We start from the raw sequence: 13,460 nt of genomic DNA, 5'->3' as shown, positions 1-13,460 counted from the left end.
GTTTAACCTTAGTCAATAATTGTTCATTGTTGAAAACCCAGCTTGCGAGCTTTGCTGTAGAATGTTTGTTTTTGCTGTTTTCTAGAATTTTAGTGATTATAAGTGAAATGAAAAAGAGAAAGGCGTTCGAAGTTGAACAGAGGTAGTGAATTTGATATCGTTGGGGTTAGTTGAATCAAAGTCTTGCTCTGTCGTCCAAGGGTGAGCTCAATGCGCAAAGAGATGGGGATGGATGGAGATGAAGAAGCCTCTACATATGTAGGCCGAGTCGAATTGGTGCGCCAAACGCGTGGAAGCACCACAGAAATGGGTTGAATTTGATTTTAGAGATGTTGAAGTTTGAAGTGGTGAGCTTTTGAGCGGTGGTGTTGTGTATGTGTTTAAGAGGGTTGGCGGACCCCACGCTCAGGGCTTCCGTATGCAACCACTCTTATTCAAGCCCCGACATTCGGAGCAAGATGACCCGAGTAAATGACTCGGGACTTCACTGTAGCCTTGATGACCATTCTCAATTGGATTCTTGACACTCAATTCACCACCACCACCACCACTCATACTACAACCTACTCACTCACAATGACCACTTTTCACAATGCATGGCTCGAAGAACAAGACTATAGAATCAGACTCAAAGAAATATCCTGGGAGGTAGGTCTGATCATAAACTAATAAGATCACTTTCACAACCACTGATCCTTGACCCATCACAATCTTATCATCTAGGGTTACCAACGTGCTTCATTACTATCAGTTGATGATTTAACTTTACTTCAAGCTGTTTCGGGTACTCAAAAGATTAAAAGAGAAAGTGTTTGGGAAGGAGTAAGTGAAGTTTGATTGGATAAGGTGTCTTAGGATAACACTAAATCTTTTGGTGGTTATAGAACCCAGAGACCTATATGGGATTGTACCTCAGATTACTTTCTAGTTTAACTAGAACTGATTGTCTTCAAGTCATTCTGGTACATATTGGAGATTTTTTAAATGGTCAGTTCGGATTGGATTTCTTGGTCTTAATTTCCATCTCGTGCTGATGTCTCGATCGATCATATATTTGGATTTAGAACACGAGGAACGTAGTGATTTACTTCGAAAATTGAACCCATCTGATTCTACTACATCATACTTAAGTATCTCAAAACATAAAGATTCATCCGATATTTATATTCGTATCAAATCCATCACGATCCTGGGAAGCTTAATTGGGTAAGTAAAGTTCAAGTTAAAGTCAACCCATTTCATCCTTCACTAAAATCTTGTATGTATATGATCATCTAGAGCAGATCCATCACCACCTTCTCAAGCTTCTCGAGCTATTCTTCCTGGAATCGATCAACTTGTTCAATCTAATGATCTTAATGAACAAGAAATCGGTATCCAATGTCTTGATCATGTTTTAAGACAACCTAGCATTCGTCAAACACTTTGGCAATCTGAAAACCCTTCAGAAAGCTCCAAAGATAAATCTAATCCTACTCCTTCTAATTCTCGTTCGGCTCAAAGTGGTTTATTATCTAGGTTAGTTTTCTTCTTTTTCTTTTCTCTCTCTCTCTCTCTCAACTTGGTTTGTATGAAAACATATCAAATCGTTCTTACATTATAAACTTGTTTGAATTTCTTTTCAGTTTAACTAAACTTGTGAAAGTGGGTAGTAAATTAAATGCACAGATGCAGTATCAAGTTGGATTTTGTTTTTGGCTTTTAAGTTTTGATGATGAAATTGCCAGAAATCTAAACAAGTATGTTGAAAGTGTTTCGTTTCTTTCGAAATCTCTGCGGTGGCTTAACATAGATCTCATGTTTTTCTTTCTTGGGTTCTTCTGATTTTAGAAAGTATAATGTGCTACCATCTCTAATTGAATTAACTCGAGTTGCAGTCAAAGAAAAAGTGATTCGAGTACTAGTAGCTACTTTCAGAGTAAGCCTTACAATCTTAGATTTGACATCTTTTTAATTCGTGTTTTTCTGACTGGTTTTTTTGTTCAAAAGAATTTGGTAACCAAAGCTTCAGAAGCAAATATCGGACCTATGTTAGTTACAGGAAGTCTTCCATTGATCCAAAACCTTGCTAGTCGTAAATGGTCAGATGAAGAATTAAAAGAAGATTTACAATGGCTTAAAGAACAATTACAAGAAGCTAAAGCTAGAATGACGTAAGTTGACAGTTCCATTGAAATTATCGAGTCTCTTTTCTTTGGGATTCACTTTGACTTGATTCTTTTAATATCGTACAGAACCTATGATGAATATTCTACTGAGTTGGAGTCTGGCTTACTTCATTGGTCTCCACCTCATACTTCTGATGAGTTTTGGACCGAGAATGCTGATAAGTTAAATGGAAAAGATTATCAACAATTGAAGTAAGAGATGAATCCCAAAAGGCTTTTTAGATAGATTGAGTCTTAGCTGATCTGATCATGGATTGATTTTTGGTTTTTTTTTCTTTATAGAACACTTATTAGACTTTTATCTGAATCAGAAGATCCGATCGTATTAGCAGTTGCAGCTAATGATTTATCTAAATATGTTAAATATTGTGATACAGGAAAGATGTAAGTTAATAAATCGATTGATTTGATTAATCCTTTTCTTCTTTCTTCTACTTTTCTGACTTTTTTTTTCTTTGGATTCAATTTCAATTGGATTTAGGATCGCACAAAGATTAGGAGCTAAAAGTTCGGTGATGAATTTAATGAATCATTCGAATCCAGATGTAAAGTATTGGGCACTTGTTAGTGTACAACAATTGATTAGTCAACCTTGGGTTTTATGAACACCCAACACAAAGAGTGATGGATTTGATTGGTTTTGTGTTGAGAGATTGACATTGGTTTTTAGGTTTGATCAGCTATGGGATCACGTAATGTTTTTCTTTTGAGTTTATTTTTTAACAACTTGATTCTTTTTTTCTTTGGTTTTGTATTTGTTTGGTCTTTTTTTTGTTTGAGCACTTGTTTTTTTTTGCAATCATATTTCAATAAAGTAAAAGTTTTGATAAGAAGAGAATGATGCTATATACATATAGACTTCTATTAAGTCTTTGTACCCGAAGAAATCTCTCTCAATCTAACGTGTTTGTTTTGCAGGGTTTGATTGCTTCTTGTATACAGAAGCCTTTGCTTCAAGATCTAGAATGAAAACCCGAGGTTCAAAGAAACTTGAATGTGAAAACTAAAAAAAGTAAAAGATCTGATTCAATATTATTATGAGGAGTTAAAGAGAAGACCGGACTAAGATAAGATAAGATAAGATAAGTAGGAGATTGGAGTAAAGGCATGAAAGGTATCATCAAGAGTTTGATCTTATGCAGGTTGATAGAAGATTCAATTATACATATTGATATAAATTCGAGTGAAACATTTGGAAGCAGTTGGATGAGTCTTATGTATTACTTTTGGTTCTTTGAATGTTTGAGGTTTAGTTCAATGTTTAGAGAAGAAGATCTTTGATTATGTAAGTGGGAATGGATAGAGATTTTAGGATCTAATGCAAGTTCTAAAGATAAAAGAAAGTAAGTCAAGATACTTTGGATTTATTTTCATACGTCTCTTTTTTGTTCTTCATTCAACTTTATTGTCTCTTCTTTCAAAGCATAGTATTTTATCATTCCTTTGCACAATCTAATCCAAGGAATTATAATTTTATATTTAGAAGCTTTACTCAACAGTACTACATAGTAGGTTCATCAATTTGTTTTGTCCTTCTTTCCGTAGAGTTCAAAACACGATGATCATAGACTAATTGATGAGAACATTCTTTTTACCCTTAAGGAAAGTAAAGCTCATAACTTGAATCACTCCGATCGAAAATGTTAATCAGACAAGTAGTGAGTTTAAACTTCAAAGTTCCTTCGAATGATCAACACTAAACTGAACCCAAACCTATCCAACTAAACCCCCCAGAGAATAAGAATCATAAGTATAATGATGATCATGATGATAAATGTTTTAAATAATATTAAAGCTTTCAATAATCTTCAAAGTACCAAATGGATCAAACTCAAAGAACTTACTGGTCCAGGTCGGATCAGTTCTTCGGGACACGCTGTTAGTTTTGATCAAAAGAATCAAGTTATACATCTTATTAGAAAAAATCAAGATGAGAATCATGTCTTGATTTTAGAGAAAGAATCTAAGATTCAAAGTTTTAAGATTGGAAAAGGTGATTATTGGGCTAGAAAATTCGATCCTGATGCTCAAATTCTTGTGGTAGACACATTAAAATAAGAGTTTATATACTACATTATCATACTTTGTAAGTTGTAGATTTATTTATTGTCTCTTGTAGAAAACTTCTTTGGATATTCTTACTAATCAGGCTACGAGGAAATGTTTAGAATATGAGATTCAGGTAAAAGGAAACTAGAACGCTATTTCGAGGTGATCTTAGATTATTTGGTACAAGATAGTAAAAGGCAGTTATAAACTTGGACTTGTAGGTTTTTTAAATGGATGTGGTATCAATATCATCATCATTATCACTTTGAGTACATAGTTTGATTGAACATAGTTGATCGTACATTATTTTCCTTCTTCTTATTTTCATGATAAAAAAAATTAATTGGTTTTGAAATAATTATTCATTTCTATTTTCTTCTTTGATTGATAAGAGTCAAGCCTAATGAATTATTTCAAAAAAGATCCTTAGAACAAAAGAAAAGTTGATCAGTTAACAGATGAGAAACTTAAGAAAATTAAAGGTTTGACTTTTGTTTTTCAAGACACTTGATATTTAGGGTGTGAGTACATAACAAGACATCTTAGTGATAGGAAAAGAATCATCTGTGAAAGAACAAGTACGCCTTCAAGAAGGTCGAGAATTTGTCTTCAAAGAGATATATCAGGCTAAGCCGGCGGGTTGGGTTTGATTAGGGACTTTTTATTTCTTATTTTTGGGGATGTGTCAATAGCAACTTGAGCATGAAGTCAGTTCATGGCACGGTGGTTCATGGACCAGAAAGACGATGTGATATCATTGATTTCGGTGAATTTTCCAAATTTCAAAAGAAAAAGAAGGAAACTACTAATTAATAAGCTCATCAAGTTCATCACACAGGATTATGGTACATTAAAAAAAGTAGAAGAATTGAGTCTTATATACAAGTAAAGTTTTGTTTTTTCTTAAATGTAATTTGTTATACCCTTGAAAACAGAAATTATCCACCGAAAAAACCAAAATGGTTCAGAGATCTTAAAAAAAACTAAATCAATTGTTCTACACCTGTGATTTGAATCCAATTGATTCCTTTGATTTTAATCATCAAAAGATTCTTGATTTTGATTATGATTTGCTTCAAATCCATTTTCATCTAATATCAATAAATTATCTTCATTTAAATACCCAATTTTCTTTAAAATCATCATCATTTGATACTTACCTTTAAATTTTAATAATTCATATTCAAAGAATTTTAAAAACTTTTCAAACTTCATAGGTTCTTCTCTCATTAAAATCATCATCACATTTTCTTTTGTGATCAATAGATTATTCTCAAGTTTGTAATCTTTTTCTATAAATTCTTTTTGATCTCTTGATGAGTTAGTGAAATTAGTTGGATTTTCATGATATTTGGGGTTGTTATGTCTTACACATGGTTTATGTATTTGATGGTATTGGACAATATATGATTCAATTTTTTGGCTAAAGATTCCAACTTGATTAGAATTAGAGGTTCTTTTTGAACTTGTTTTTGATTGTTCAGATTGATCATAGAAGGACTGATTACCTGAATCTGACCCCGCATAGTTTCCACCGGATATGTTGTTAGCTATACTCTCAGGAGAGAAGGAAGATTGATATTTACGTGAAAGGCTCATTGTAATTTATGTTTATGAGATTTATGTTTGGAGTGCTTTGGGATGGTTAGAGCTAGAAGTGAGGAAGATGATATATTCTTGGATTGATGGGTGTTTTCTTTGAGAGAAGATATACTTGAAAGTATGTGATAATGACTGAGAAGCCATGCAAGCTTGGAAGATATATAGAAATTAATTGGATCAGCTTTTTACAAAGATGATGAAGTATGATCACAAGAACCGGTTGACTTTTCCAACTTGGCTATTGAGATCTCACAAGTGTCTTTTCTTGAGATTTATCAAGTATCCAAAAGGCTTTCCAAGCATTTGAACGCGTGAACTTCAGCTTCAATGAGCCTCTTCCAACTTTTGATTTTGAACATTGTAGTCCTGATAGACGTTCAAATTTGAGAGATATGTCAGTTGTGATTACGGTTAAGTCGAGCTGAAAGGGATTAAAGGGAAGACATATAGGTGCTATTACAGGAAGTTCTCTCAGAAACCTTTCAAAAACTCTCTTGTAGTATAGGGAAACAACCAGTGAGGGAAACGATGAACAAAAGCTATGCTGGTTTGAGATCATCATTTTGTGACAAAAAGCCTTCAAGATGGGATGTCAACTTATTCTAAAATCATCTCATTTTAGGGGTTTAGTTAAGGATAAGCTTAACCAGATTGAAAAGTTCTTTTTGATCCTTTATCTCCTTCAAAAAGAGTTTGTACTTACCAACCAGCTGAAGTAGCAAATCTACGAGTACAATTGAACACATGGAGTATCTGATGGTACAAGATTTCGCTAGGCCTCTCTGGCCACTGTTTCAGGGTCGGAGGAGCCAGAAGGAGCCTCCTTACGCGCAGGGGACTCTTCACGAGGATATCAACGTGTTGGGCATCCAATTTTTAACGATTATACCTCCGCGTGTACTCAGCAGGGGGATGAGCTAAGAGAACCAAGTTGTTCCATTGTATCAATGGGTATAACGGTTTTTTTGCAATAGAATTGTTAGACCGTTCACGCAGGGCTCAGACTTCTGAATAAAATACACTCGCTAACCCACCGTTTGAAATCGACCCACTTATCTCTAAAAGCCGACCAATTCCAAACCCGTCTTGTAAAAGAGGCAAAGAAAGACATGACTGTAGTGAGCTCTGGCAAAAGGAATCTGAATCTGAATCAGCCCTACAGGAGGTTTATAACCTACTTCAAATCAAGAACGATATGCTTCAACTAAAAAGTCACAAGCATTTTTTTCTGTTGTGTTGCTACTGCCATGGATGGTATCTGTCACAGTGGTCTTTATAAGATGTTTCTAGCAATTTGCAATGGTCGATGTTTTATCATTACCTGCAGACTGTGAGCCAAAATTCTGATAATTTAATGCTAGCGATACATGCATATTAAAGTAAACTCATCAAATCATAAAAGAGATCTCAAAATGTTATTAAGACTACATGCCGGTAACAAATTCTAAATTTATGAAAAGAATCAGAAACTCGAAAATGTGATTGAATAAATGTAGAAGTAGGATATATTAGATACCGAAGTGTTTCTGGAAAACTGGATGACAATTCAAGAAAAAGAGCTGTAAAACCCATTGAAAGTCCCATGAAGTAGAAGTCTAATCAGATAAAGATGGGGATTGAGATTGAGATTGATCCGGAATAAAAGGAGAGACATCATGTCCTAATGTAGAGAGCGGATTCTGAGTGCTAAAATAAGGAAATGCATCATCAATATCTTTGGTCAGGGTTTGCTGAAAATGAATCTTGACTTACTCAAGAACATCCTCTACTACATCAGGTAAGTTACGTTGAGGTAAAGCAGAGATCAAAACAACTGTGAAAAACGTAAAAGAAGAGACTCGAGTAAGTGAATGTTCGTGTTTAGTATTTTTGCAGATAATCAATCAAACTCAACTGTTGAAGAAAATCGAAATTAAGATTGTGAATTGCATCTTTGTTTGATTATGTTTCTTGTTGAATTTTAAGAAAAGTAGTTTATAGGTGTTGATATTTATTAAATGAAAGGTGAATTAAGGTTTTGGATTGGGTGTGAAGGTGAGGAGGATGGTGGAAATATCCTCAGATTCTATGGAATTGATGGACATTTTATATGAAAAAGAAGCTATGAAAGATGGCAGGATTAAGAGCTTGTATTGCGATCGGGTTTCTGATAGTAGACAGGCCAAAGGAGAGAAACGGCTCATGAGGGAATACTAAGTGGTAAGGTTAGTTGAGGTCCAGTTCATGTTCTAATTTGAGTTCGAGCTCTTTAGATTTGATTAGATCACTTCAACGTTCAATGCATCTACACTTCAAATGGCTTGAAGCGCTCCAGCCTGATAGTTGACTTCATTCTTCAGGTATGTAGGCTGCGATATATTTCAACTTTGGCTGAGCGCGTTATAATCAAGAGATGATGGCTTGGAAATTGGATCACAACGATTGATTGACAGCCCCTTGACCAGCTCGCCCAACACTTCAATGAAGTTTATGGTTCGTGTTCAACACACAAAATCGATTTGATACCATGTTTCAATTCCTCCAGGATTTGTGCTTGAGAAGCAGATTGATCCTATCAATGCTTTTCGGTATTCTCGAACCAAGCCATTCGCCTCCCCATGAGGTACTCTCGCCTCCCCATGAGGTACTCTCGACTTCCCATCTCGTATGATTCTAGTCTGGGTCAAAATAGGGGAACCTCTCGAATGTTCAATGCTGGCGACTTACTCCGCTGGACAAGGATTATAAATACATCTATCTTTATCGGCTTCTTGTGCTTCTTTTCTGAATATCTCATTAAACCAACATCAAAGACTTCGTCATCATCCTCCAATCTACTATAATCAATTCTTTAGAACACTTCACACTCTTTATCCAACAATCGTTCAAGATGAATTACTCAATGATCAACTTCGCCATTTTCTTTCAAATAATGTTAACCTGTAAGTTGTTTTTGTCCATGCAAAATCAGAACATGGAATTTTTCCAACTAAAACTTTCAACATTTTCTATCTGAACAGTCTCTTCTGCTTTTGCACTACCAAACGAATGCCAGATATCAAAACAAGAGTTTATAGAGTGAGATTTTATTTCCTTTCATACACTTCACTCTTGAACTTGATTCTGATGAACCGATCGAATTTGACTGTTCAAAGTATGAAAAATTCACAAGTTTTTATGAGTTTTGGCGGTAGAATTTTCGACAGACCTCAACAATCTTGCAATTCATCTCTTTGAAGAGTTTAGCGCGGATTTCAATCTTGATTTACAACTTGTTTTCTCAATTTTTTCTTTCAATTAATCTTTATTTGTTTAATTTTTCAACTTCATTCACAATTTGTTCAGCTTTATTGACCTGAAGAATGTATTATATACATGATTTAAGAAAGACCCCAACATTTTTTGTCGCTCCTCTATTTAAAAAGCATGACAAGAAATTCCAGCTTCTAGTTGATTGGTTTACCTTGTGGATTTCTTACACCGGTCTAAGAGTTCTCCAGATTATCTGGCGCTGTTTTTCTTTGTGAGTCTTGGACAAAAAAGTCTGTTGTCTTTTTGGCTGTTGGATTACCTACATTTTTTTGAAAAGAAAATCTGGTCAGTTGGAAGAATTTCTCTTTTGAGATATCCTGTGATGTCGACTGCATCCTCCTTTTTGGATTTTGGATAATTTTTATGTTTCCATGCATCAAGATAACCAAAGGATTACCAGTGTTTCCAAAGCCCACAACGGTACAGTTGCTCCAGTCTAGTCATGATCACAGCCCGGCCTCGGCCCCGGCCCCTGGACCCAAATGTTAGGGGGTCCCAGTAATACCCCCCATAACTTGTTCCGGTTTTTTTTAAGGAAGCTCCTGCAAAAAATCTTACAGTGAGCAATGAGTTTGTGCAAGTTTGTCATCAGTCCCTCACTCGCCTGCGGCCTCAGCCTTGCGCGGCGAGCGTGGGACTTTGTTAAGCTTAGAGCATCTCCTATCGTCTCGGTAAACGCCTTCGGTACGGTAAATTTTACCGTACCGAGGGTCAAAATCCCCAATCGTGTCAAAAACACACATCGGTACCTACAGAATCAGCAGAAATTCTGTAGAGGTCCAGTAAATGTACTGGGCCTCTACCGATTCTGCAGAGGTCGGTATCTGCAAATATGCTCGACTTCTACCGAGCTGATCATACAACATCCTCAAAATCACAGTCCCACTGTAGCAGGGCTACTTAGCTAGCATACATCTTAGTCCACATACAGATCCTCATACTTGTAATACGATCTGTACATTCTACAACTGTATCCGCCATCTTATGTACAAGCCTATTAGAATGGTGTACCACTTGTAATACCGGCCTTTATCATAGCCGGCCATCAGGGCATCTAGCCATCTATTAGGGACTGGGCGAAGCACTGCAAAAATCCAATTCAACCGTAGTTGAAATACTATCGCAAGCAATCCAGCCCCTGTTGAATCAATATCAAAATTCCCTATTTTTATTAGTCAACTTCATGAGACTAAAAAAAATAGGGTGGCGCATAGCCGGTTGCCATCATCTGATGGGCTCTCCAATCCAAAACTTCCTACTCCTCAGCCAAAAGCCTTAGGCTGACCGCATCAGGATTGCCTGATATACCTTTCACAGATAAGGCTGTGGCCCTGAGCTCTCCGGTGGTGGTGCCCACGGGGGAGCCCGAAAAGGAAGTTTGTACCTTTGGGTTGGGGTCCTCATGAAGAACCCCTTGCGAGATAGACGTTGGAACATCCTATAGAAGTTGAGCAAGCAATCAGGTCTGTGGGAATATGGCCTTGGGAATGAACCCGGACTCAGCTTTGTCATCCCAATGAGATTTTGAACGGGGCACTTGGACATGCGAAAGGTCAGTGATATGTTCCTCCTGTTTAAATCTCTTCGGACAACTTCCTTGCTATACTTGCGCTAATTCAGGTGGCAAAATCCTGTGCTCGTCCGAACTTCGCCCAGTCCCTATTGTAGTTCCCTTATAAGGAACACTTTCTTCTATCTTTGTTGTATTCCTCAGACTTCAGATACTTCTTTTCATTACTCAGATCCTTTTTGGATAGTTTCATTATTATTCTCATCCTTTAATAATAGTTTATCATCTTATTCTCATTTGATCTTTAATAATACAATAACATACCTTATTCTATTATTACTCTCAAACACGTCTAAGATCCCCTTTCAATCACTTAACCCATATCTGGATTAAAGACCATCTTCCTAAGCCGGAAATAGCGTTAACGTAAGCCCCTAATAAGGTGCCCGTTACACCACTCTATCCCACTACACCTGTATGTACATCACAAACACCATTTTTGAGGTTTTGGTACCTATCACATCTTGTGAATTCGTCTTTTTTGATCATTTGTCTTCAAATGGTCATGTTCATAAAACATTTGTTTTCTTATTCGATCATTTTCAACTTTCTCATTTTCAAATCGATCGCTTTCACATTGATCGTTTTTGAACCGATTGTTTTAAAATCAATCGTTCTCAAATCAATCTTTCTCAAACCAATCATCTCGTTTTCAAAGTGATTGCTTTGAACTCAATTGTTATCAGATCAGTTGTGTTCTTTGCAAACTGATTCCTTTCAAATGGATGTTTGAACAATTTTCAACCATAAGTTTTTGAGACCCCAAGTGTGAGATTTGCAGTTTTTGTACCAAATGCACGATAGTGGGAGCAAGGGGTTTCTGTACTGTACATACTGTACTTTGTTTGAGATAAAGCAACGATAGTGGAAATCCACTGTTCTGTATCTAATGATACTGTACCGAGTGAGTATGTACAGAAAATTTACTGTAAATTTACTCGAACGATAGGAGATGCTCTTAATCAAATATGTATGTAAGCAACCCCGCTGCGTCTCGCACGCTTCGAGCGCAGCAAGGCTGCATGAGGCTGCATGGTGCTCTCGCCGAACACCAAACCTGTCCCGCCAAGGGAAAAGCTGACCTGTACAACACAAGTTTTCGGATTCGGGAGATCGACATGAGAAGAATCAGGAAGAATCATATTGCCGCCTGCAGACACAGCCCTTCTTTTAAGCAATAAATGTCACTCGGAAGAAAAGAAGCTGTCATCCATTGCGCTCGGCCCACATGCTCAGACCGTGAACTCTGGACAGTGACTCCTGGAGTTTTCTTTTGACTTGATCCTGTAATTTTGATCAAATGACTCCTGGGACACCTTGTCGCCTCATAAGATGTGAGAGGTCGTTCTACGGCTGCGCGCGGGACAAGACTGCACAGCCACAGATGAGCTCCTTGGTCAGGCTTACTCTCTCACCCACTTGTTTCTATAAGAAGGACCCTTCGAGTGGTTCTACAAGAGAGTCACTCCCATCCCATCATTTCAGCGTATACATTCACTCTTACCTTTCAGCTCATCCATCTCACCTAATAATCTATATTATTGAAATTCTTTGTAATCATGCTCACTCTTCTCAAAGTCGTTGCTTTATTTGGTGCTTTATCTGTGGTCTTCACGCAAGCCCCTGCCCCAGTCCATCAGTGTTATACACCTCAATCGGCATCACTCGAGATCGGTCAATGTGAATTGTAAGTTCCTTCCTAATATTTTTGCTAACATATCAAATCTGTTTGTCGTCACTCATGGATTGCACCTATTGGTGTTTTTCTTACTTCTTGATGGTGTTATTAGAGCCGTATTGCAATTCACTCACAACCCTCAGGGTGGTCTGATCAAAACTGGGAGCACTACGCAGACCAAGGCTTGTGGTAATTGTCAAGTAAGTGATGAATCCTTTAATAAATCAAATACTCAATATCCTTATCCACTGCTAACCGATGACAATGTTTCCAACTAGGTCACTTTGGCGACTTTGGATGGCCATGAGACCGTTGCCATGTAAGACGGCCTTTTTATATCCCCCTTGTTAAAAGTATTTTATCCTGAGTTGCTGACCTTGACGTCTTGATTTCCTCAGCTCTTTACTGAACTCTTTGGACGCCGTTCGTTCAGCATTCACTCTTTGCCGCGGAGTGAGTACTAGTTGACCTCTATACTCCATTGTTAATATATCCCAACTATCCCCAGACTTCAGCCCTGACATCGCTTGATACGTTAGTACGGTACCGTCGTAGTCGAGTCTGGCGAACGTCAAAGCTCGACCAATTTGACCTTGGGTCTCGGCAACGCTGGAAGATGTCAATTGTACTGATGCAATTATCCTTTTACCCAAACGATTTGGACATTTTTTTACTTGTGGGTGACTCTTGGCCAAGAGCATGTGTTATGGTAACCGGGCTAGCGCTGTACCATGTGCTATCTGCGTACTTATCACTTCAATGAGTACTTAACAATTGTATCTGGGTAGACCTTCGATCCTGTTGACGTATTGAATGAATAATATATGCACTTGCTCTTTATAATAGCGTTGTTCCTCTTTCTGGTGTTATGTGACATTCCTTTGAGAGCACGCTTGTTAATTTGACAGTCAGGGAAATGAGTAAATGGTCATTTTCCGCGCCTGACACTAAGTAAATGCAACGCATCAGCAACCCTTCCTGAAGGACACAAGCGCTAAATAGCCACGGAAGCCCCCAGTTTCCACATCCGTCCTGACATCAGAAAGGATGTCAATTCGGGCGTGCAAAAATCTGCAAAAACAATGTGCTGTCCCTTATCTTC

The 13,460-nt window shown here is 37.3% G+C and overlaps 3 protein-coding genes across 3 annotated transcripts; 2 read left to right on the top strand and 1 right to left on the bottom strand.

Annotated features, from left to right (window-relative positions):
* Window positions 1–528: 528 nt before the first annotated feature.
* On the top strand, window positions 529–2,996 carry MELLADRAFT_115473 (uncharacterized protein; the record flags this gene model as incomplete). The annotated part of the gene is made up of 11 exons (XM_007406112.1): window positions 529–648; window positions 724–822; window positions 885–987; window positions 1,065–1,206; window positions 1,279–1,518; window positions 1,626–1,739; window positions 1,831–1,918; window positions 1,990–2,153; window positions 2,235–2,360; window positions 2,451–2,552; window positions 2,650–2,996. 11 exons carry the CDS (start codon window positions 577–579, stop codon window positions 2,771–2,773), a joined length of 1,374 nt encoding a protein of 457 aa, XP_007406174.1.
* A 2,256-nt stretch (window positions 2,997–5,252) lies between these two features.
* Window positions 5,253–5,816, bottom strand: MELLADRAFT_103202 (uncharacterized protein; the record flags this gene model as incomplete). The annotated part of the gene is made up of 2 exons (XM_007405951.1): window positions 5,253–5,326; window positions 5,378–5,816. The coding sequence occupies 2 exons, from the start codon at window positions 5,814–5,816 to the stop codon at window positions 5,253–5,255; spliced, it is 513 nt and encodes a 170-aa protein (XP_007406013.1).
* Window positions 5,817–12,239: 6,423 nt separating this feature from the next.
* Window positions 12,240–12,990, top strand: MELLADRAFT_93569 (uncharacterized protein; the record flags this gene model as incomplete). Its single annotated transcript, XM_007406113.1, has 5 exons — window positions 12,240–12,367; window positions 12,471–12,558; window positions 12,637–12,677; window positions 12,757–12,811; window positions 12,898–12,990. 5 exons carry the CDS (start codon window positions 12,240–12,242, stop codon window positions 12,988–12,990), a joined length of 405 nt encoding a protein of 134 aa, XP_007406175.1.
* Window positions 12,991–13,460: the final 470 nt, after the last annotated feature.

This window comes from Melampsora larici-populina, assembly GCF_000204055.1.
Source record: "Melampsora larici-populina 98AG31 unplaced genomic scaffold MELLAscaffold_5, whole genome shotgun sequence".
In the NCBI taxonomy this organism is placed as follows: domain Eukaryota; kingdom Fungi; phylum Basidiomycota; class Pucciniomycetes; order Pucciniales; family Melampsoraceae; genus Melampsora; species Melampsora laricis-populina.
This window is presented reverse-complemented; position numbering and strand designations above follow the sequence as displayed.